The 22,867-nt window shown below is 36.2% G+C and overlaps 1 protein-coding gene across 2 annotated transcripts in view; it reads left to right on the forward strand.

Moving 5' to 3' along the window:
- The first annotated feature begins 696 nt into the window (after positions 1-696).
- Positions 697-22,867, forward strand: part of LOC121415026 (aryl hydrocarbon receptor nuclear translocator 2-like) — a 49,763-nt gene continuing 27,592 nt past the window's right edge. Inside the window, exons 1-5 of one of the 2 annotated variants that reach the window (XM_041608077.1) lie at positions 697-1,093; positions 4,248-4,307; positions 14,624-14,671; positions 20,420-20,458; positions 22,167-22,324. In XM_041608077.1, coding sequence (XP_041464011.1) covers positions 4,261-4,307; positions 14,624-14,671; positions 20,420-20,458; positions 22,167-22,324 — 292 coding nt within the window. In that variant the 5' untranslated portion in view covers positions 697-1,093; positions 4,248-4,260. The remainder of the gene's footprint in view (positions 1,094-4,247; positions 4,308-14,623; positions 14,672-20,419; positions 20,459-22,166; positions 22,325-22,867) is intronic. The other variant, XM_041608078.1, reaches the window with a different exon arrangement.

Here is a 22,867-nt window from a genome sequence, read left to right on the forward strand (position 1 = left end):
CAAAGAGCGAGTTTTACAACTTCAGATTTGAAATTTTTTTCCAAATATATATAGGCCTACATGTACGAGCAGAAATCACTTCAAAAAAATCTTTGCTCAACTTAATTACTACAAAACACACAACTTGATAATCTTAGGTGTAAATATAGGCTGTTTGAACCAAATACTCTTTTTGGCATGGGTGCCTTTTTTGGCTTTCATGCCCCCTCCCGGCCCCAAGAAAAAAAAACGAAAATACGTTCCACCACCCCTGAGTTTAGTATCACCCCACACACCTCGCTCAAATTGGACCCTAAACACGTAGTGTTGGGGCAAAAATATATTCTAGTCTTTTAAAACCCCTTGCATATTGGACTGTAAACAGATAATTTTCCTAGCGAAATATCTAGGCCTTTTGCATGGGCTTACCCTTTTTTCATAACATGATTTTTTTTCATTTTTTTGACACCCTTAGTACGTTACGTATGTAACATGCCCTATCTTGAAATAGAAATCCTTTTTACTTCCCCCCCCCCCCCCATTGCGGCCCCTGCAGTCTCCCACCACCCGAGAGCCACCACCACGCCCACACACATACTATTTTGTCATTTGCTTTTGTGTGTTAGAAGCTACCATAGATTGTAGATTAGTTGCTGATTTCAATGATGAACACACCACGCCTCAGCGTATTTTCAGCTGAACATAGCACTTTAAATTATTCTTCTCTAGCACTGCATACAGCAATAGGTTCAGGAGTAGATTTCTTACTTATCTTTTGTGTTCTAATTCTCAAGTACACCTTCGAGACTCGCGAGAAATTCGAGAACGGAACGGAATAGTAATAGGCCTAAGACTAAGTAAGAGTGCACAGGTCTCTCTAAGCTTAGACAGGAACAACCGCCGTTTCTGGGGATTTATTTAACATTAATTTCTGACATTTTTTGAGTGGAGCCAACGCAGTTCAGCGGAACAACACGTCAACTCAACAACAGAGACTGAACTCTGATTGAAGTTCGTCTTGATGATACTCTGACTGAGCTGAGCTCTGCTCGTTAAAGAGTCGTTTGGACGCATACACAACTTACGTTGGACCCTCTATTTAGAATTAGATAAGGTACAGTAAAATGATGGTAGGCCTAGTTGATCGTATTAATACTAGGCCTAGTATTAGCCTACTGAACACTTTTCATGAATTCAATCATATCAAATAATGCTTTGGCCAAATCGTGGTTTTGGGAACCACTCGTCGATTTGTATACTGTATGCGCACTTGTGTACAATAACAAATAGCCAGGCGGCTTGTAGAGAGTAAAAATCATTTAGGCCTAGGCCTACTGACGTAAGGTTGCTCTCAATGAAGCCAGGTATTCTTATAATTATATCAGTAGAGGCGCTGGTCCAAAAATTGGGATTGTCCCAGAAAACAAGGATATCCTCATAAACCAAGACAAATCATGTCTTGATAAATTGAGACTGTCCTTGTTTATGGGGACGTTTTTTTTTTCACTTCCCCCTATGGGACAAAGACAGCAATTACGGAAATTGAGAGTGCTAAAAATAGATTCAGTGACCTCAATTCCCCCCAGTTCACCGTCTATTTTTCATGACTTACCGTCTTCCAATAGTCTTGTTATGAAACCTGATATGTTTACATTGACTAGCACACTTGATTGGTGTCGGCACTTGACAGGTGAATGAACATTCCTAGATTTCTTGTGTGAAGAAATCCTTATAAACTGAGACAGTCCCTGTAAACTGGGACGATCCCAATTTTCTGACCAGCGCCTCTACTGTATATAGGCCTATTTATGTGCCTGTAGTGTAGGCTGCCAAAACCTGAAACTTTCGCTCCCGAGAATTCTACTTTCCTTCTAAAAGATCTAGGCCTAGATCTAGCCCTAATTTACATGGAATAAAACTTCATTCCTGACATTTCTTCTCCATCTATTTTATTTTCAAACAAGAATTCATAAAAAAAATGAGAAAATATCATGACAAGACGGAAGAGACTTGCCCGATGTTTATGCCGCCATCTTGTTTCCTATTGTTCTTCGCCAACGTTACAAAGAAAGCCACTCCAAAGCATGGCATTTTCTTCTCATTGTGAAAAAAGAAGAAAGGAGTCTGCTCCAAAGCTTCGCATATTTTTCGTTACGCCGTTCCGGTCGCATAGTTCAGCTACAATGAGCTGCAATTTTGGTGAAAAGTGTCCGCAGAGCGCTGTTCGACCATCGCTTCTGTGCGAGCGTACCTGGCACCCTTGCCGCCGGGCTAGCTGCATGCACATATTCCCGTTCCATAGGGATGCATACGCACTCACACGCAGGCAATCCGTTCCAAGGACCCCCGTTTTCACAAACATTTGTAGTTCCGAAGCCTGTTCTGAGGACCCTCCATTTTATAATAAGCCCGCTCCAGAGCCCCCGTTTTTGTCTCACCCGCGGCACACCCCTACCACTTTTTGGGTCGAGTATCCCCCCCCCCTGGGGCACTGTTCAAAACTTTCAGGGTGATAAGAATAAGAGCATATGGGTTTGTCAAGTCGTTGGTATTCCTGCAATACCATGATACCACACTGAATGTATTTTTTTCCTAAATGAGCACATTTGACCCCTTTATAATGTCTTTCAGAATAAAGAACCCATGAAAAATAAGACTTCTAAAATTATAACCACTTTTAGTGTATATTGGCTACCAATGAAAGTTTGTCAACATTTTGACCTTGTCTTGACCCTTTAGATCTTCTGGATAAGGACTTCTGAAGATACACTTATCAAAATCGAAAATAAAAAGTACACACTTGCAAAAAAAAGAAAATATAACCCGAAAAAATTAGCTTTCTTAAGGCCTTCAGTCTAATTTGCCATTTAATGAAAGTTTGTTGACCTTTTGACATTTCCGGTTATAGCTTTTTAACAGAAGGTCATGAGTATTTGTGTACAGTTTCTTGTTCAGTATAACAAGACAAACAATTTGATGTGTCATTCGACAGAATTGGGGCAATTTAAAAAATTGACCCCATTTTGACCCCTAACATGGTCAAGATGACCATTGGAAATTTGTCACCAAGTTGAAGCTTGTTCCTTGTGATGTCATCAATCACATAAAAATGTAAAAATCAGACTAAGCATATTTGTCGAAGTAGCCAGTAAATCATGACATATGCTGCCTGACTAATTGTACTTTTGAATTACAAGTTAGTATTTGACAAAAAAAATGCAGACTGTACCCCCCCCCCCTTTCCTCTCCCTCCACCCACCCATTACCTCCTTCCCTGATTTTTTTGTTAGTCTATTCCTGCATGCTGAGAAGTTTAGGCCTATTGGCTCATGCATTTCACTTGCAATAAAATTCATTTATCTTTTGTGGTTTTAATGGGACCCCCCCCCCCTCTCTCTCTCTCTCTCTCATTTTTAGGGAGGGGGGTCACATTATACAAGCTACTCTGTTGAGTAAATCACTCCATTTCCACATATACTCATTGTACAAAAATGTTCATGTTTTATCATAATTATCATTTTATATCGTTGATTGTATCATCATTGATTTTATGAACTGGCTCAAACCTCGGCTGGTCTTCAAAACGTGATTTCGAGATAATCGCGTTGAAAGTTTGGTTCTTCTTCAGATGCTCATAACTTCCCTCTTTTTGAAAGAAACCAGATCAATTATTCATACCAATTTAAAGCATGCATTCTATTCTTTACATTACATACCGAATTTCTGCGATTCGTATTTTTTCTTTCCATATTTAAAATAAAGCGCATATGTATGCAATTTAGAATCTGCTAATTTCGACAAAACAGGGGGTTTGAGCCATCCAATGCGCATGTTTCTTTAGAGGCACAAACCTCATACACGCAGCATCTAGGTCGGGCCTTTGACCTGTGCGCGCCATTCCAGAGACTTAATAGTACACAAGGAATGGTTTGAGCCAGTTCGTAAAATCAAAGTAAGGGTTTGAGCCGATTCGTAAGAAATTCAAATATGCTCTTATTCTCTAAATAATACAAAGTTTAATCTGAAATTTGGCAAATCATTAGAGTGAATCACAGGCATTCAGAATGTGCAAAATGATAAATTAAGAAAATTTGACCCAAAAAATAGGTTTGAGCTGGTTTTTAAAACCACTGATGGTGATTAGAATAGATTTGTATTTTGTTTTGGAATAAAATCAAATTTGAATGAGGATGCAGGCATGCAGCAACCAGGGGTGATTTCCCTTTGCAAGAAATTCCATTTATCTTTTTGTTGTTGTTGTTTTACAGTTCCTATAATAAGATGCAGCAACCACCCCCTCCTCCTCAGCAGAGAAAAAGGAAGGCTGGGTAAGTTACTTCACAATTCCACTTAATCATTCAGATGTTCTATGATAACATTTGAATGAGACTGCTTTATAAATTCAGCAATGTGCCCTTTGACAATTACTTGTAGACAGACACTAGTCAGAATAAAGCTTTCATACTCAAAATAGAGGATGCATGCATGTATTCAGGTAATAAGCACAATATCAGTTTCAGTACATGTATATGTCGTGTAACATTATGAATCGGGTTGGGCAAAGCTAAATAAAGAAATTAAAGGGGAAGTTCACCCTCATGATGTGTTCTTTAGCAGGAAAATATAAGAGACAAATATTCATTGGCAAGATTTTACTGAAATCTACCTCATGTGATGGTACGTGACTCAAAGACTCAAATTTGACTCTTCAACAGTACAGACTCAAATTTGACACTATAACAACACAGACCCAGAATTGACACTGAAAGAAATGATTGTACAGGGTTAAAGACTAGACTCCAAACCAACTGCTAGTATCAAAGAGTTGCCAGAGTACATGAGTCTCTAGTTTCTACAATCAGACTCTGCACTATACAAACCCTTTGTGCCTGCAAATAATCTTGTGGCTGTGCAGACAGCAGACCATTTCTTTCCCTCTATGTTTTCCCTTTGATTGACTTTATTGAGTGTATTAAGGCAATTAATGGGAGCGTGCGGAGCATTATGACTCAATAATCCCTGTCTAAGCTTAACAGCAAGCAGGTGTAAACAAAGACGTTTGATGTGTCTTCAAGGATGAGTGTCAGTGTTTTAAAATTATAAGAAAATTTTATGCGCATCAATGACCAGTGCATAATACTTGTAGTAGTTTTAGTTGCAAGTTGTATTAGTAGTAGTAGTATTCTTTCATTTGACAGAGCTGCGAACTATTAAGAAAAAGTCATTATCATCTATATAGAGTGTTCTAGTGATACATTAAAAAAGCGTATTTTAGTTTGCATCAATTGCCTGTGCAGTACTACTACAGAGCGTATCCCTAAAAAGGACTGAAATCTGACGAATATCCCATAGGCTCCTGTACAAAATTTGCTATTGAATACCGGTACATGTATGAGAAATATACGATGCGTACAACAATGAAAGCAATGTGATGCGCAGCATAGAGCACAACTACGCTCGATGACATAATAACCTACATACAAGTCGTCAACGACCAAAATTCATCCTATGAAGTGATAATGGCATAATGTGATAAGTGATATGACTTGTTGATTTAATTTCTCCCTCCTTTTTGGGGGAGGGGATAGATGATAATGCTTATATTGGATGGCGTTATTTCATGGAATATTTCTTGTACTCCATTCTGAGCCGTCCAATATAATGTTTCCATGTCATATTATGCCATTATGCTTTTGAGCTAAATTATTACTCTTTTGAGGGCAAATAAGTATGTTTTTATCATTTAATACTTTATAGTATTTAGGCAGAGGTGAACTCATCTGAAGGCGGCCAATTATTATTCACATAGTCGTGTATCTTTGTTAACATACCTTTGAATGTTATCATCACTCTTGCTTCATCAACATCAAATCTTAACCTAAGGTTAAGATTTTGAGATGGCATCATATATGGACCTAGTTAAAGAAACTTGGACATAAGAATAATCAAGTATTACTGAATATTCTGCCTTGGTTTCAGGTCACATGACCAAGGTCAAAGGTCATTAGGGGTCAATGAATTTCGACCATGTTGGGGGAATCAATATCGAAATCTTGACCTAAGTTTACATGTATGTTACATGTATATGAACCTAGTTCATGAAACTTACACTTATAAAGGGTAATGAAGTGTTACTGAACATCCTGCTCGAGCTTCAGGTCAGTCGACGAAGGTCAGTTAGGGTCAATGAACTTCGGGCATGTTACATGTATGGGTATTTGTTGAATTTTCATCGCAACATTTATGGAGCTACAGGTAGTTTATAAAATTTAGACATAAAAGTAATACAGTTTCTCTTAACATCCAGTGCAAGTTTTAGGTCACATGACCAAGGTCAATGGTCATTTAGACTAGAGTCCATGAACTTTGGTCATGTCGGGGGAGGGGGTGTATAATTATTGGCATAATAACTTATCGAAGTTCTTGGATCTAGTTCATGAAACATGCATGTAGACATAAGGGTAATCATGGTCAAAGGTCATCATTCGGGTCAATGGACATAGTATTTTATTAGCTGTTTTCAAAGTCAGTATTGCTGCTACATGTATATTGATTAGCGTAATGCAGGCGAGACTGCCAGAGGTGTTTCACTTATTTATTATAGATTTATGCAGATGAGAGAGTACCCGAGATTTCTTTTTAAGGAATCTGTTCTTTATATTTTTTATACTTTTTTAAAACAAATTTATGATACTGTGTGGTGCATATGAAATTCTGACTTATCTCAAAATTATGACTTTTGAGCTACCTTTTACTGTTAAAGGTTGGCAGCTCTGTTTGAAGTTTCCATGTATCACAGCAGCTTACATGTAGGACATTCAGGTACATATATGCTACAGGTGATTTTTCCCTTAAGAAAGCCCAAATCTCCCCTAGAATTGCCAAATGGAATGTTTGGGGTAAAATTAGAAAAATAACAAACAATATTCAAGGAAGTTTAGAAAAAAAATGTTTACATGTACATCTAGACTGCAGAATAATTCCTCATTGATCATTCTGTCAGAATAATTGATAAAAAAGTAGCCCTTAAACTAAAAGAAAAAGTAATAGAGCTCTGCCTTAACGTAAGCAATGGGTTTGAGCCAAAAGTATGGAACTGAAACCTGATTTCTTTTAATTGAATTTAGTTGCGAGTTTTCCATATGATCTGAAAGCTCAGAATTTCTAGTTTATGAAAATACAATGTATATCCACCTTTGTCTCCCCTGCATAGCAGAGCGAGACTATAAGGATACTTTAAGGGCCCCATCCAGGAGTATCTTATTGATACCGCTGAAATGGGCCATCCTCCATCTGTATGTTATGTTAAATTGATCATGTATATATTTTATCTTTTTATATGGAAATATACAAACATAGGCGCTGCTTTCCTATGGAAACGGCGGCTGCGGCGTCAACATTGAAATCTTAACCGAAGGTTAAGTTTTTGAAATGTCATCATAACTTGGAAAGTATAGTTCATGAAACTTAGACACAAGGGTAATGAAGTAACATTCTGCCCAATTTTCATGTCTTGTGACAAGGTGAAAGTTCATTTAGGGTCAGTGAACTTTGGCCATGTTTGGGGTATTTGTTGAATTGCCATCTACATGTAGTTCATAAAACTGGGACATACATGTGTAAAGAGTAAAGCAAGTATCACTTAACATCCCATGCAAGTTTCAGGTCACATGACCAAGGTCAAATGTCATTTAATGTCGATAAACTTTGTCCAAGTTGGGGATAATTGTTGATTTGCCATCATATCTTTGAAATTTTTTGGATAGTTCTTGAAATGTGGACATAGGAGTAATCAAATATCACTGAACATCTTGCACAAGCCTGTACATGTAGGTCAAATGATCAAGGTCATATGTCATTTAGGGTCATTGAATGCAGTATTTTTATCATTACATGTACATGAATATATTATTTTTTTTAATAATTATTTCATTGTTTTCAAAGTCTGCAAGCAAGACTGCCAGTAGCACTCCACTAAATCGTACATGTATCTGATACTGAGATAATAATTTTTGAATGCGGAAAAGTGCTCTCAGTAGTGCAACAGGACGGTATTTTGAAAATCTCGCTACAATGTCAAAACTAAAAAGCTTTTTGATAATGAACTTTGGAAATAAGTCATTCAATCTCATAGTTTACGGAGCTATCTTAAAAAAAATGGGTTAAAATTTTAAGTTTTTGCCGGTAACTTTTAATTTATTTCCAGGCAAAAGACATAAAGAATATGTACAAGAGGAAGAAATTACCACCGACTAGTGCCTGAGGATGACTAAAAGAAAAATCCCCCCCAAATATATTGACATTTATATAAAAAGAAATATGACATACATACATGTAGATCTATAGTGTAATTCATAACAGACAATCAGGAAAAGAAGGAAGCTACATAAAATGAACCTTAAAAAGTATGTACATGTACATACATGTACAATGTACTGTAGTGTATACCTTAGGAGAAGTTTGTCTGGCTTCCCTGGTTCACTTGTTACTTTTAACAGAGAACAAAAGAGATTTATGGAGAATGGTCATTGTTCATTACTACCCCCCCCCCCTCAATGAAAAAAGAAGTAATAGACAAAGTATGGAAATGTAATGATATGTTATCATGTAAAGACAGTGAGTTAGAAGGAGATACATGTAGGAGATTGAAGGGAGAGAGAGAGAGAGGGAGAGAAGGCGGTGCTGCACCATCCCGAGTTTGCTCAATCTCGAGATTTTAGCCCGATCGGCCCTCTTCGCGATTAATCTTAGGATTCAAGAAACCCGTCTCCACCATCGCAAGAAGAGCAATTCCTGCTCAAGCGAGGCATCGATGCATTATGGTCTGACGCCGTGAATAAATAAACCCGAGTGCGTCTGCACCAACGAATTAGCGCGATATATTCGTAAAATAGCACGCTATTGTGCAAATAATCCCAAGTTGACTTGAGATTGAATCTCAAGATTAATCCTACGAGCTAGCACGATAATTGCGTCTCCACTGCAAATAATCTCGAGATTATTCAGATCGGGATAATTTGCCGGATCAAAAATAGCGTGCTAATTTGAAAACTCGGGATGGTGCTGACGGCCCTAGAGAGAGAGAGAGACCACAGGCATTATTATTAGAAATGCATGCATATTTCAATTATGACTATCTCAATTTCTGGCAGATTGCTGTATTGTGTGCCTTTCTTTATCCCCTGTTGACTTCCATCATCATCTATCCCTACCAGATGTCTGCTTTTCTCCCATTATGACCTCTCAAGCTTTCTTTATTCATACATTTCATATCACTTTATTCATTATCATAAATCTAAATTGTCCAATCAGTTACAGTGCATTTATCACACTCTTTGTTCCAGAGATACACTGCATTATTTATTCCCTGATGTAGGCCTACAGTGTATTTCCTTCTGTGTGTTCTAATGGAATATAAAAGCAGTTTCTCTGATTTTATTCTTCTGCATTTATTTATGAATATTTTTTTAAATCAAGTTAATATTACAAGATGTTTCATTGTTTAGGCTCATATGTACGTTTGTGTTCAAATTATGCATACATGTATTTATTATTCATGGGGGAAATGACACAGGAACTCGTGGGGGGTATCATCCCCAGATGCTCAAATAGCTGTTATTAAATGATTTTATAGATTTGCATCATGAGTGTTCTCATCACAATCTCATGTTTTACAAAGAAAGTTCTTGTTGCTACATCATTGGTCTCAGTGGGGTCAAATTTGTTTATTGGTATTTACATGTACATGTATATACACATACGTCGGTGGTCATCCGAATGGTTTTATAAGTCAATTTTGGTAAAATGAGTGAATCGCATCATTATTGAAATGAGCTGGCATTTAGATCTATGTACATGTATTTCATGAATTAGAAGAAGAAGAGGAAGAAGAAGTTAAGAAGGAGGATTTTTAAATTGCTATTTCCACATGTTCAGGGAGGAATTAATCATTGTTTCACTTGTCAATGAGGAGAAAATTAGAAGATATACAAAAGAATGTCAGACGGTAGGAATGTTTGACATTCAGCCTCTCATTTGTTCACGAACAACTAGCAAAGTAGGCGTTGTACAATCTTATTTTGTGCAATGTTACGAGAGTTTGCATTCAGTGAAAGAAAGGGACACTCTATTCAACTCAGCTAATGCCTCGTTGAATAGAGCATTTTTCTTTCACCTCGTGAAATCTTGCACCATCGCACTCATGCCTATTCGCAATTTGTATGTGAAGTTTTCAGTGTTATGCTTGTTTTAGTTTTCTCTTTTTATTCAAATCAATATTTTGTTTGGGTGGACTTGTCCTTTTGCAAATGTTCAGGGAAGAATTAATTGTTGTTTCACACGACAAAAGAAAGAAAATTGGAATATTTCATATTTCACATAAAGAAATACCAAAAAAAGTGTCAGTGAGTGATGTCATTAGTCTCCTCATTTGCATACCAACAAGGTCACAAGGATATGAATATAACTGTTTTGTGAAATTAAGTGAAGCTTTAAAATGTCATAACTTTCTTATTTTACATCCGATTTACGGTAGATGAAATTTTCAGTGTTTAAATGCTTGTTGGATTTTTCTCTTTTTATTCAAATCAACTTTTTGTTGGGGTGGACTTGTCCTTTAAAAATTGAACATGTTCTTAATTTGTGCGATGGATATATCATCAAACCTTTCATTTATACCTGCATCTATATATTTATTCATCATGTTCCATTAAAAATAAATTCCCTTGTTTAAACCCATAAATTTGCTTCATATTGGACAACACCTATGATATATTAAAGGGGAAGTTCACCCTGAAGAAAAGTTGCAGAAAAAATAAAAAGTATTGAAAGTTTGAGGAAAATCCATTCAAGATTTTAAGAAAGTTGTTAGACTGTATAGTTTTTGATTTGTGACATCATAAACGAGCATCTGCCCCAAATTGTCATGTAATATAAAATGCATAAATTTCAATTTTTTAAAGATTCATGAATAATTTGTTTTTCTTTTTAGGAACAGGTGTGAAATGATTTTGTCTATTGATATACACTAAAAGGTGCAGTGAAAACTATTTTCAATTTTCAGAGAAAATGACATTTCATTGATTTTTTTTCACCAGGCGATATGTAGGAGAGCTGCTTGCATTATTATGACATCACAATCAATTTTAGAATTCTAATATCTTTTTATTCTTTGATGGATTTTTCTCAAACCTTTGGCAATATTTTGTATTGTCTTTTCTGCTATTTTTACAATGAACTTTTTGTCAGGATGAACTCCCCCTTTAGTCAATGTGTGAATATACATGTAGTTTAGTGCCCCCCCCCCCCTCCGAGGTATAATGGCATAATGAGCATTCAGCTCTTCAAGACTATATTGATTTCAACACCTGTTAGTGATACCATCATCTTTCAAACCATTTTATTCTATTCTTCTCCCAATTGTAGTTTTTTCCAGGTTCTATAAAGCATTTGTTATGAGATAAAAAGGCCTAATAAAAAATGACCAAGTATTAATAAGAAGGGACACAATTTTTATGATTATTACATGTATTATAGTACATACAGTCCTTGTATACTGTCGCTCTCTGTCTCTCATTTTTTTTTTTGCTTGCCTTCCTTACATCCATTAAATAATAATAGGAAGCTCCCCCAGCAAGGCAGCGTTGCCGTCAGGGCAAACAAAGAAAGACCGTGCTGGTTTTTATGCGCAGGCACGTATCTGTGAGCTCAGAGCTGTGCTCGGCTCACTAGCTGAGCTACCACTCAACACATGAATAGAAATCAACATTAAAGAGCTAATCTACCTCAAAGGTCATCTATTCATATGCTTTGTTACACATATATTTAGAACACATTCAAATGTGTATCACTTTTAGAGTCTTTTTCAAAATAGTTCTTTGGTTTGTATTATTTTCGTTTTGATGGTGGATTAGATGATTGAAATCAAATATCAACTGTAGTAATGGTGTAAAGGAAGGTCCACAATCAACTGTGGATGCTAATCATTTGATTGTACATATTATATGAGACAGTCTACAAGAATATACATGTAATCTACATGTAAATACATGCATATACTGGGTCTTGAAAATAATGGATTTCATGCAAAAATACATGTAAAAAATCAAACACTCTGTCATGTACATGTACATGTACTGTACAGTACATGCTTAGGCCCAAGTACAGTACATTTATTTCTTTATGGGAGAGGGGTGCTTTTCATAACCTACTGCATAAATCTGCAATATTGATTAAGTTTTGACATTTTCAGGGGTTCTTTTGAGCATTTCAGGGGCGAAATCACCTAGGACCCTTGTGTATTTTTTTGTTTGTTGGTAAAAACTGTATACATGTGATCCAATTGGTATCTCTCACACATGTTCACTGTACATCTCAATCCTAAATTCATGTGCTTTGAATTTATGAAGATTTTTAAAAGTTAAGACCTGTATTATTGTTGTACATGGAGTTTGACACTTATAAAGAGAGTAAATGTACAGCCAAATAGTGAAAAGGGCTGACTAAATTCAATATGAAATTCAGAGATGAATCATTGAAATATGAGGGCTAAAATATAGATGTGAAGGTTTTCAATATTGACTGGGATTTGTGTTAGCATTTAGCTTTAACTGTACATGTACATGTATATGCCTATATGTTGGACACTGTTCTTGGGAAATTTTGTCTCAAATCTTGACAAAATTGTCCTGAAACATGGCAGGCAATCTTGACATTGCAGATTTATTGTGGGTTACACATGTATAGGTTTGACATAAAGGTTACTGGGAGTTTGGACTCCCAGGTTTCTGTGATATGAATTTACATGTAGGATTTGGAAAAATCATGGCCCCTGAATTGAAATAAGAAGAATACAATATATAAATCAAAGTAAATTTTTCAAAATGTCCATATTCATGTAAATTATAAAGTGAAAAATCTAGATGGATCCATCTACATGTAATCAGTGTTGACATGTACATGTAGCTAGTGTTTGCCAAGTTATCTGCATAAAAACTTTATTCTAATTATAATGTAGGCCTACACTAAATTGCATGTAAAATCAAATGCACCCAAATATGCGGAATTCTACTACACAGTGTGCTTGTGTGAGTGGCTGTATAATAGAAAACATAAAGTTCAGTGAATCCACACTTAAATATTTTGAACTTGAATAAAATAAAGCAAATAGGCTAAAACCATATTACAGTTTAAAGTAGTTTTAGTATAATTCTTAATTGACCATGCAGTGTTCCAACTTACCCATACCATGTTCCAACTTACCCCGTATTGGGGTAAGTTGGAACGTTTGTAATGGTCCTGTTCAAGTTGGATTTTTTCAGTAACCATAACAAAATTTTATGGGGAACATTTGAAGCCCGTAGATATATGTTTCAAGCTGATATATTGATTGTTTCTCGAATAAAATCTATTTGGATTTTACAGCCATTTTTGTCAAAAATGTTCCAACTAACGCCAGTCTCCCCTAATGACTTGGGTCTAAAGAGTTTTACCAAAAAAATTCCAATCATTATCCTTTTCCCAAAGTTTTTCTTGGTTTATGAACTTGTTGGTGTGTGTTCATAATGGAGGGGTTTACATCTGATATACTGGTATGTAGAGGGCCTTTTTAAGTAGTAGATGTATTTTTGTGACTTGCATGACACATTTTGAGGGCGTTTTTCAATATAAGATAATGTCAAGCTTGATTAAGAAAGTGCCAAGACCCCTGGTGGGTCAGTCAAATAGATTGCTTTACGCACGCGTGGCCAAATTATTTCCATAAACCCCGTAAACGAGTTTTTCTCTGTGTACAAAATAATCCCCTAAACATGTTTTTTACTGGCTTTATTTACACATTTTGGCCCCTTAACAAGCTGTCGCCAGAATATGACCCCGGGGAAAAAAGCATACCCTAAACACGTTTGGCTAGTGTTTAAAAAATACCCTGAATACGTTTGACCCTGCGATTGACCATTGACCAGTTTTTCAAAACTGCTCCCTTTTTTTGAAAATCTGTGTTTTTTATATCCTTAATGAGTGCACGCTCGGCCCGCATCCAAAACTGAAAAAAAACCTTTAAACGTGTTTGTTTTTGGTCAAGTGTGTGTACAGCAATATATTTGACTAGCCCCCCCCCCCTCCCCCCGCCAAGACCAGAGTGATATACATGTATGTTAACATGTTAACATGGCTTAGATAGGATTAAAAAAATCCATTATAATTATTTACAAACAAGACATGTTTTTTTAAGTGTACATGTAACTGTAAGCATACTTTTTCACGTAAGTTTGACATCTCTGTCACTCAGTCATTTGAAGGTTTGCAAAAGGCAGTGAAAATCAAATTTACATCTTTTTAACATGTTCCTAGACCAAAAGATATTCATTATTGATTGGTTAAACTTGAAATTTGAAACCTAGGGTGACTGTCTACATGTAGCGGCAAAGAAAGGGCAATTCAGAAAACATAAAACTTTAGTTCCTTTTTGGTACTTCCCCTTGTATCATCTTAATCATCTAGCAATGTGGGTTTTTTTTCTTTTAATAATTTAATGTCTCTGATTCCCATTCCATATTTTACATTAGATATTTTACATTACATTACAAGTACATTCAATTTGAAGAAAATGCAATTTGTTTCTTATTGTTTGCCTCTCTCTACCCAGGAGTGATGATGGAGAAGATGATGATTCTACATCAGCTAAGCTATCAAGGTTAGTGAGGAATGCTGTGTGAATGTAAGGTGTTCCATATCTTTTATTCAATGCTATATTAAAGCAAATGGAGTGAAACAGTGTTTGTGCACTCTTTGATGTTTTTAAAAAATACTCCCTTTTTATGAGTTATAAAGTCTGGTAGGAACTGGCAACCCATCAATTTTACATGATATGATAAACACATATAATTTGATATAAATCATGAAGATAATGTTTGATTCTGTCATATAATTTATTCAATATTGGTCATCCTTGATGTTCATGATGCAATGTATATATTTGTTAGAAAGGTTTCTGAGTAATATTGGGCCTTTTCACATATGAATCTTGAATCATCATTGTAGTGATGATTGCAATTCATCTAGCATCATTGGACCTTTCACATGCTCACTCGAAAAATGTGATCTGAATTTGAATTCCCGAGCGAAGGCAGTATGTGTCCGTTGTGACTTGTCAATCAAAGCACAGCGAGCTATGATGAGTGTAAGAGTAAGATATTCATTCATTTCACTTTAAGTTAAGAACAACCTGTAAACACTGTGTACAGTATAAACCAGTGAACTATATTGTTAGAGTTCAGTGGTACATAATGATCAACTACTAATGAGTAACACCGCACTGAATACTCAGGGGATAAAAGCTATAATACTAGGATTAAGCTTTAGATCAACTCATAAAGTAAAGCTGTTCTTTTATAAAAGTTTTATATTATTCACACTTAACATACATGTATACTGGTACAGCTGGCTAATTAGCCTGTCTGTAGATATAGTAACTGGATAAACAGAGACTTACATAAAATCACACAGGAAAAGCAAGGAAAAATCAATCTTGCTTCCCACCTTCATCAGGTGTAGACCTGCCTCTAAAACCCAGACCACCACTCATGTGGTTAGAGGTCAATATTGGGTTTATCCGACTTTCATGACTTTGTTATAATAAATGTTCCAGAATACCAACTACATGTATTATGACTGTGCTTCATCATTTGTTCTACTAGCTAACACTCATCCATATTACCACGCTACATCTTAAGAGTGTTACATTGGTGGCAGCGTAAAGTGGAGTACGCCATCCCGCTCGAACATTCATCAATATTGTTTTTATTGATCGACTGATCGTGACATTTTGCTGTTTTTTTACATTTTATATCGAGTTTGAATATTATTTTGGAAGTTTTTCATCGTTGGACAACCACATCACTGCTAGAATTTATAACTTACTCTTCAACTTTTTATATTCTGATATATACATATCTTGGATATTCCAGACACTTCTTTTGGAAATCTTTGTCATTCGGGATTGAACTATTTCGATATGGAACTGTTTTAACTTTGCCTGCTGTTTGGAGCCGGATGAGTTGTTTCATCATACCTGGATTACCAACAAACCAATTTCAACTGAACTCGTGTATGTGGTCTGCATTTTATTACTTCTATCCTGGACCTCCACATCCTGATATAGCGACGTTCCCTAGGTTGTCCGGGAATTCCAGTTTCCAGTTTTCTCGACAAGATCTTCAGAGTCATCAGCATTTTCATCCTTGTTTTCATCTCTATTATCATTTGGAGGCTGAACTGTGAACAGATCTGTGTTCCTGGATACTCTTTTTCGTCGTGGATGTGCCTGCATGCTGACAAACTGAACTTGATACACTCTCCTTTAGATCCGTTTTGGAACATTTCGTACTTTCTGCTGAATTGTTTATTATTTTGATTTAATTTCTCGACAACTTAAGTAAGTTTATTCCTTTTTGATTTGAGGTTTTTTCTATTGTTTTCACTAGTTACTATATCTTCCTTTATTCCTGTATTTTGCATATATTATACTGGATTTATTCCTTTATTCTTTTGTTTGAGTTTGTACAGCTTTTGATTTTCTTTATTGAATTATTTCGCCATGTATTCATCTTCTCATGACTATTCTCCTTCTCAGTCTGGTTATCACGGATCTTTCTCCCCTTCCCCCAATCACCACTATTATAATTCTTCTTCTCATGCTCATTCCTCTTATACTTCTCGTTCATTCTACAACCATTCATCTAACAATTACGAGCCACATCGACCTCGTCCCCATTCTCCCAGCATAGAATATAATTCACACCCATATCACTCCCCTCCTATCTCTCCTTCATTTGACAGGCGCTCCTCTCGCTCTCATTTTCCGTCTTCTTCTCACAGCTATCATTTTCGTCCTATTTCTCCTAGATACGATGAGCGTGACCACCAGTCTCCTCGTCCTAGCAGGAAACTCTTTTCACCTCCACCACCTTCTTCTGTGCCTAAGAAATCTTGCCTGCAGAAGAACTCTCGCTCTTATCCTCCCTTTTCTTCTAACTCTTCTGATCTTTCTACCACACCATCGTTTACAGTAGAAAGAGGACAAAATCCCTCTCCACCATCATCACCATTGCCTACTGCACCTCAGAATGCTCCACCTACATCTGTTTCCGCCTTGTGTGGTGCATTGATGGATAGAGGCATTCGACTCCATCAGGCCCAACATCTAAACCCTATCCTCCGTCAGGTGACTACATGGGTCCGTACTGGTCATGTGCCCCCAAAATCCACTATTCCCCGATATGAAGAGTGTCTCTTCAAGTATCGAACTCAGTTTGATCGTTTAGTGATCAGGGATGGCTTGCTATGCCGCCGAAAGAGGCATCCTTCTGGCACTATCATATATCAACTCGTCATCCCTCATTCCCTCATACCCACTGTCCTCTCTATTCTCCACTCATCTCCATCTGCACAACACTTTGGGAAATCCAAGACAACCCAGCTCTTTGATGAGCTGTGCTACTGGCATGGGATGCGTAAGGACATCGCTGTCCTCTGCTCTCACTGTCAGGAGTGCAACTCCTACTGCACATCCCTTTTCCCTTCATCTTCTTTGCCACACAAATGTGACGTGATCTCTCATCCATCCTCCCTTCCTACACCTCCCATCCCTGATTTGTGCCGAGATGCTCCCAAATCTACATGTCCTACCAGTGCATCTACACTACTCACCACTCTGAATCCATCCCTGGAAATACCTTCTGAACTTATCTCACAATGTGTACATGATCTACCCAGTCCCCCTCCATCTCCTTCACCAATCAAACTAACGTGTGCTGACCCTAGCCTACCAACTAACTCGACTGTTCAATCACATGAACTTCATATCTTCAAAAGTCTGTCTGCCGATTCTGACGATGAAAGTGACAGCCATTCTGACCACTCATCACTTCCTTCCTCTCCTCCTCTCAGTCTTATTCCTCATCTTCCTTATCCTCCATTCTTCAATCAGGGCTTAACTTGTCACAGAGGACTTGACCACTCTTCCATATCACGTCATTCTCCAAGTTCTCCGCCTTCTCACAGACTTCTTTCATCCCCTGTCCTAGTAACTCCTTCAACGATGCATAGCACGCACATGGCCCTAAACATGACACCATCTCATGATGGAGGCGGTTACCATCCTCCTAAAAGTCCACCAGAACATCTTCTTTCACCTACTTAATTGTTTGCTCCTGTCTCCATTCCAGTCATCCCCCCCCCTTTGTAATGAAGATGTATCATCTGAATTTCCTTTAATTTCTCTTTATACGTTTGAAAGTGTTCTTATCTCTTAGACATTATTATTTATTTTTTTTAATTTCATTTTCCACATTTGTTTACTATGTTTTAAGATACTTTGCTGTATTTGTGCTCACGAGAACTTTAAAGATTTTTTTGTAAAAGTTTTCTGAATCGTTAAGCTCTGTAGTTCCTTTTGATGAGAAACCTGGTACATTTGACTATACACTTACTGTGCAAGTAGAATTGGTAGATTTGTAAACAATTTCGTACAAGAATTCCCCTCCCTGGCTTATACTTTACTACAATTCATATTTTGATAAGTTGTTTCATACAGTGTGGTCCCCTGCTTACTATTTGGTAGGTTGACCTAAACAGCACTGATCGAAAAAAAAAGTTATTAGGACAATAGTCACAACACCCATGGAGATATTATGCATGTGTTATTTTTTTTTAATATTCATGATATTTTGATAGATGTAGGTAATGTTAGTTTAATCACCAAGTTATAAGTTCTAAATGTATTTGTGTTCATTTGAAGTGACTGTAATGTATTTTGTTAAGGAATCATTTCATTTAGTTGCATGTCGTTGCTTGATTGTGACATTTATTAAGTTTTCAAATAAGAGGTGTTTCATGCTCCTTTTCTTAACTTTTTTTCTCCAAATAATGGAGTTGTCAGCTTCTGTTGTAGTCATGCATCTTTTTCATCCAGACTTACATCACTCAAATCAGTATTGAATTCTTTCAGTGTTGAGATGTTGTGGATTAACCTTTATACTGTCTTTATTATAGATGGTTCTCAATTCTTACAGATATCATTACAATTCACTTTGCATTTCATGTTCAAAATTATAATCCATTGGTAATCAAGTACATTTTAAGCACTGACTTAAATAATCATGTTTTGTTTCACGATGACTCCTATTTGGTAGAGATGCAGCGAACGTTTAATTTCCAATTATAAATCTGAACTTGACAATTCTCAATTTTTTTTTCTCCTTGAAATATCTTTGGATACCTTTCTGATATTAATCTTCATTTCATTGTTACTCCCTGGCCCCTCAGTTTAATTTTATATATGTTTTGATTTATGATTTCCTTTAGGAAGAGCCTAGTGGTTAAGTTTATATTGATACTGCTTTACTGCTCTGATATTCAATATCTTATTATATAAGTTTGTTATCAGTTTAATTTCATACATTCTATCATGAAACGAGGACGTTTCTTTTCGGAAGGTGTATCTAATGTAAGAGTAAGATATTCATTCATTTCACTTTAAGTTAAGAACAACCTGTAAACACTGTGTACAGTATAAACCAGTGAACTATATTGTTAGAGTTCAGTGGTACATAATGATCAACTACTAATGAGTAACACCACACTGAATACTCAGGGGATAAAAGCTATAATACTAGGATTAAGCTTTAGATCAACTCATAAAGTAAAGCTGTTCTTTTATAAAAGTTTTATATTATTCACACTTAACATACATGTATACTGGTACAGCTGGCTAATTAGCCTGTCTGTAGATATAGTAACTGGATAAACAGAGACTTACATAAAAATCATACAGGAAAAGCAAGGAAAGATCAATCTTGCTTCCCACCTTCATCAGGTGTAGACCTGCCTCTAAAACCCAGACCACCACTCATGTGGTTAGAGGTCAATATTGGGTTTATCCGACTTTCATGACTTTGTTATAATAAATGTTCCAGAATACCAACTACATGTATTATGACTGTGCTTCATCATTTGTTCTACTAGCTAACACTCATCCATATTACCACGCTACATCTTAAGAGTGTTACAATGAGTTTAATACAATTTTATACGGAAGTGCTTAAAAGGTCACATAAGCTCCGCCCCCAAAAAAAGATGTTTTGGAGGTCAAGCCTTTCACATGCAAAATTCATACCGTAATTTGAGTGAAACTTATTCATGGAAATCACCTCTGGAGTAGAATTTGCATTCGTGATTGTGATCTATAGCGTTTGTGATTCTAATAATGTTCTACATTGTAGTTTGGTTTCACACGTACTAAAAAATTGTCATTATTCAAGTTATGATTTTTTTTTTACAGTGTGAAAGGGCGGATTGTTTCTAAGGTGCAATATAGATACTAGGATCATTGAATTCAAAATCTTCAGTGACTATATTTATTATTTTTACTTTTTATTGTTAGGACGGAAGATGACAAGCCTGACAAGGAACGATTTGCTCGGTAAGAGTGAAAATAGATTTGGCTTGATTTCAATACCAAATTTTCAAACTCTTTATCTAGATCTGAGCTTACCTTTCATAAGAAAATTTTAATAATTCACGCGGGAACTTTCAGTAGGAGTAGAAATTTTTCCGGCAGTCTTCACATTGAAACTATTTTTGAAATAAAAATCACAATTTGCATCACATAAGAAGAATATTTGTATGCAGTGTGACATAATTTTTTCTCAAGTTGATTATTTTTGTAGTACAGTGTTGATTATAATACCATTAAAAGAATCAGAATCTTTCAGTGGTTTGATTAGATTAAAGCGATTATGTGGAAGCGTCGTGGTGTAGCCTTTGGGACTCTTGCCTTGTAATCAAATCCCACTACGGCCTCACGTCCTTTGGCAAGGCATCAGTCAATACTTTGCCACTCTCCACCCAGGTGTTAAATTGGTACCCAGTAGGATGTGAAAGCTTATATAATATGCCTAGCAATTGAGTCTTGGAACTCTTGTTGGAATGCTTTCCAGAGAGTGGAGAAAGTGCATACATTGGAGCGTTGTGGCCCAGTGGATTAGTCTCCGGACTTTGAAACAGAGGGTCGTGGGTTCAAATCCCAGCCATGGCGTAGTTTCCTTCAGCAAGAAATTTATCCACATTGTGCTGCACTCAACCCAGGTGAGGTGAATGGGTACCTGGCAGGAATGTATTCCTTGAAATGCCCCAGCACTAAAAAAAAGGCTGCGGGGCTAAAGCCAGGGTAATAATATCCAAGTCCTTTGGAAGCGCATAGAGACGTTATTTATAATGTGTTATACGCTATACATGAATTCATGTATTACTATACATGAATTATTATTGTGTGTGGCCACGCCAGAATCCCGATAACTTTGATGATAATAAGTTTGCATTGTACCGGTAAAGCAAAAATATATTCTATTTAAAAATATTTAGTGTTGCTCATTCTTTAAAAGGGGAAGCAAATAATGACAGTGTGTGGTCTCTCATTGACTGTGTGTTATAAATAGCTAGTCTTATATACTTTCCAAGATAGCAATTAGTAGTTCAGAGAAAAAAAATTAGTAATAAATATTGAGAAACAAAAATGTTTTTAGAGGGGAAAGTGCTTGTTTAGCTACTTGGTTAGCTACATGTTATTTGCAGTATAGATGTTATGTGTAGTGAAGTATTGTATAATTATTGAAATGGGCTTACAGGTATATTACAAGAAGACATAGCTCAAAATGTTGCATTATGAATTATCAATTTTACCAGATTTAAGTAGTTGAAGAATTTAGGGTATAAAAGACTGCTGGTTCTCATTTGCTTTCAAGAAAATTTGTACTGATTTTATGACTGTTATGACTTCTTGAAGAAAACTTTCCACTGCCAGTTTTTACCAGATTTTTTCTCTATGAACATGCATGAAAGAAGTTTAGCCCTAAAATTGAATTTAATTTATTTGAATGTGAATGTGAATTTGAATCTGAATCTGAATTTGAATTTGAATTTGAATTGGAAATTAGAACATAAATTGATTGGAATTAGTATTGAATTGAATTTAATTGATTTGAATTTATGGTGAATTTTGGACAGTGTCACATCAGTATCACCAGTCATTTTGCCAAGTGAATATGTTTTGTTTACATGTTTTTTATGAAGCTCAATGATAAATCAAATTAAATAGATGTTTATTTCAAAATTTGTTCTCATCCTGACAGAGAGAATCATAGTGAGATTGAAAGAAGAAGAAGGAATAAGATGACGGCTTACATCACGGAGCTGTCTGACATGGTACCTTCATGTAGTGCCCTTGCTCGTAAACCAGATAAACTTACAATTCTACGTATGGCTGTTTCACACATGAAGTCTCTCAGAGGTATTATTAACAGCCCCCCCCCCCCGAAAAAAATCAGTGTAGTCTGTATTAATATAAAAATAACTGTTCCCCTAATCTATGAAAAAAAGTAAATTAAATGCATTGTTCTAGGGTATAGTTCTCGAACTTGTTATTTTTTTGCAGTTCTTTATTCAGTATCTTTTTCCATGCCTCCATAAATCTCATTTGCAAAATCTATTCTTCTGTTTCTCTTTCTTTCTGTTTTTGAATTTAATTTTTGAAAAATGTAATACTCAATTTTTATATTATGCAGATTAAAATTAAGCCTCTTGGCTCTTGGCGCTAAAACAAGTTATAATCTTTGAGCAAGCAACTAAAAACATGCAACCATTGTCTCCCCGGAGAACACATAGTAGAGCATCGTCTACCTATATCTGGTAATGACATTTGACCCTCATGTAAGCACATTGTATGAGGGGAATTCTGCTCTGTGGTCGGATGTCATTCTTGTTTGAGATGACAGAAATGTTAATCTCAGAAATGTGTATGTAACTTCAAACAACCTGGTTTCATTGAAATGAT

Source organism: Lytechinus variegatus, chromosome 5 (genome assembly GCF_018143015.1).
Source record: "Lytechinus variegatus isolate NC3 chromosome 5, Lvar_3.0, whole genome shotgun sequence".
NCBI lineage: Eukaryota > Metazoa > Echinodermata > Echinoidea > Temnopleuroida > Toxopneustidae > Lytechinus > Lytechinus variegatus.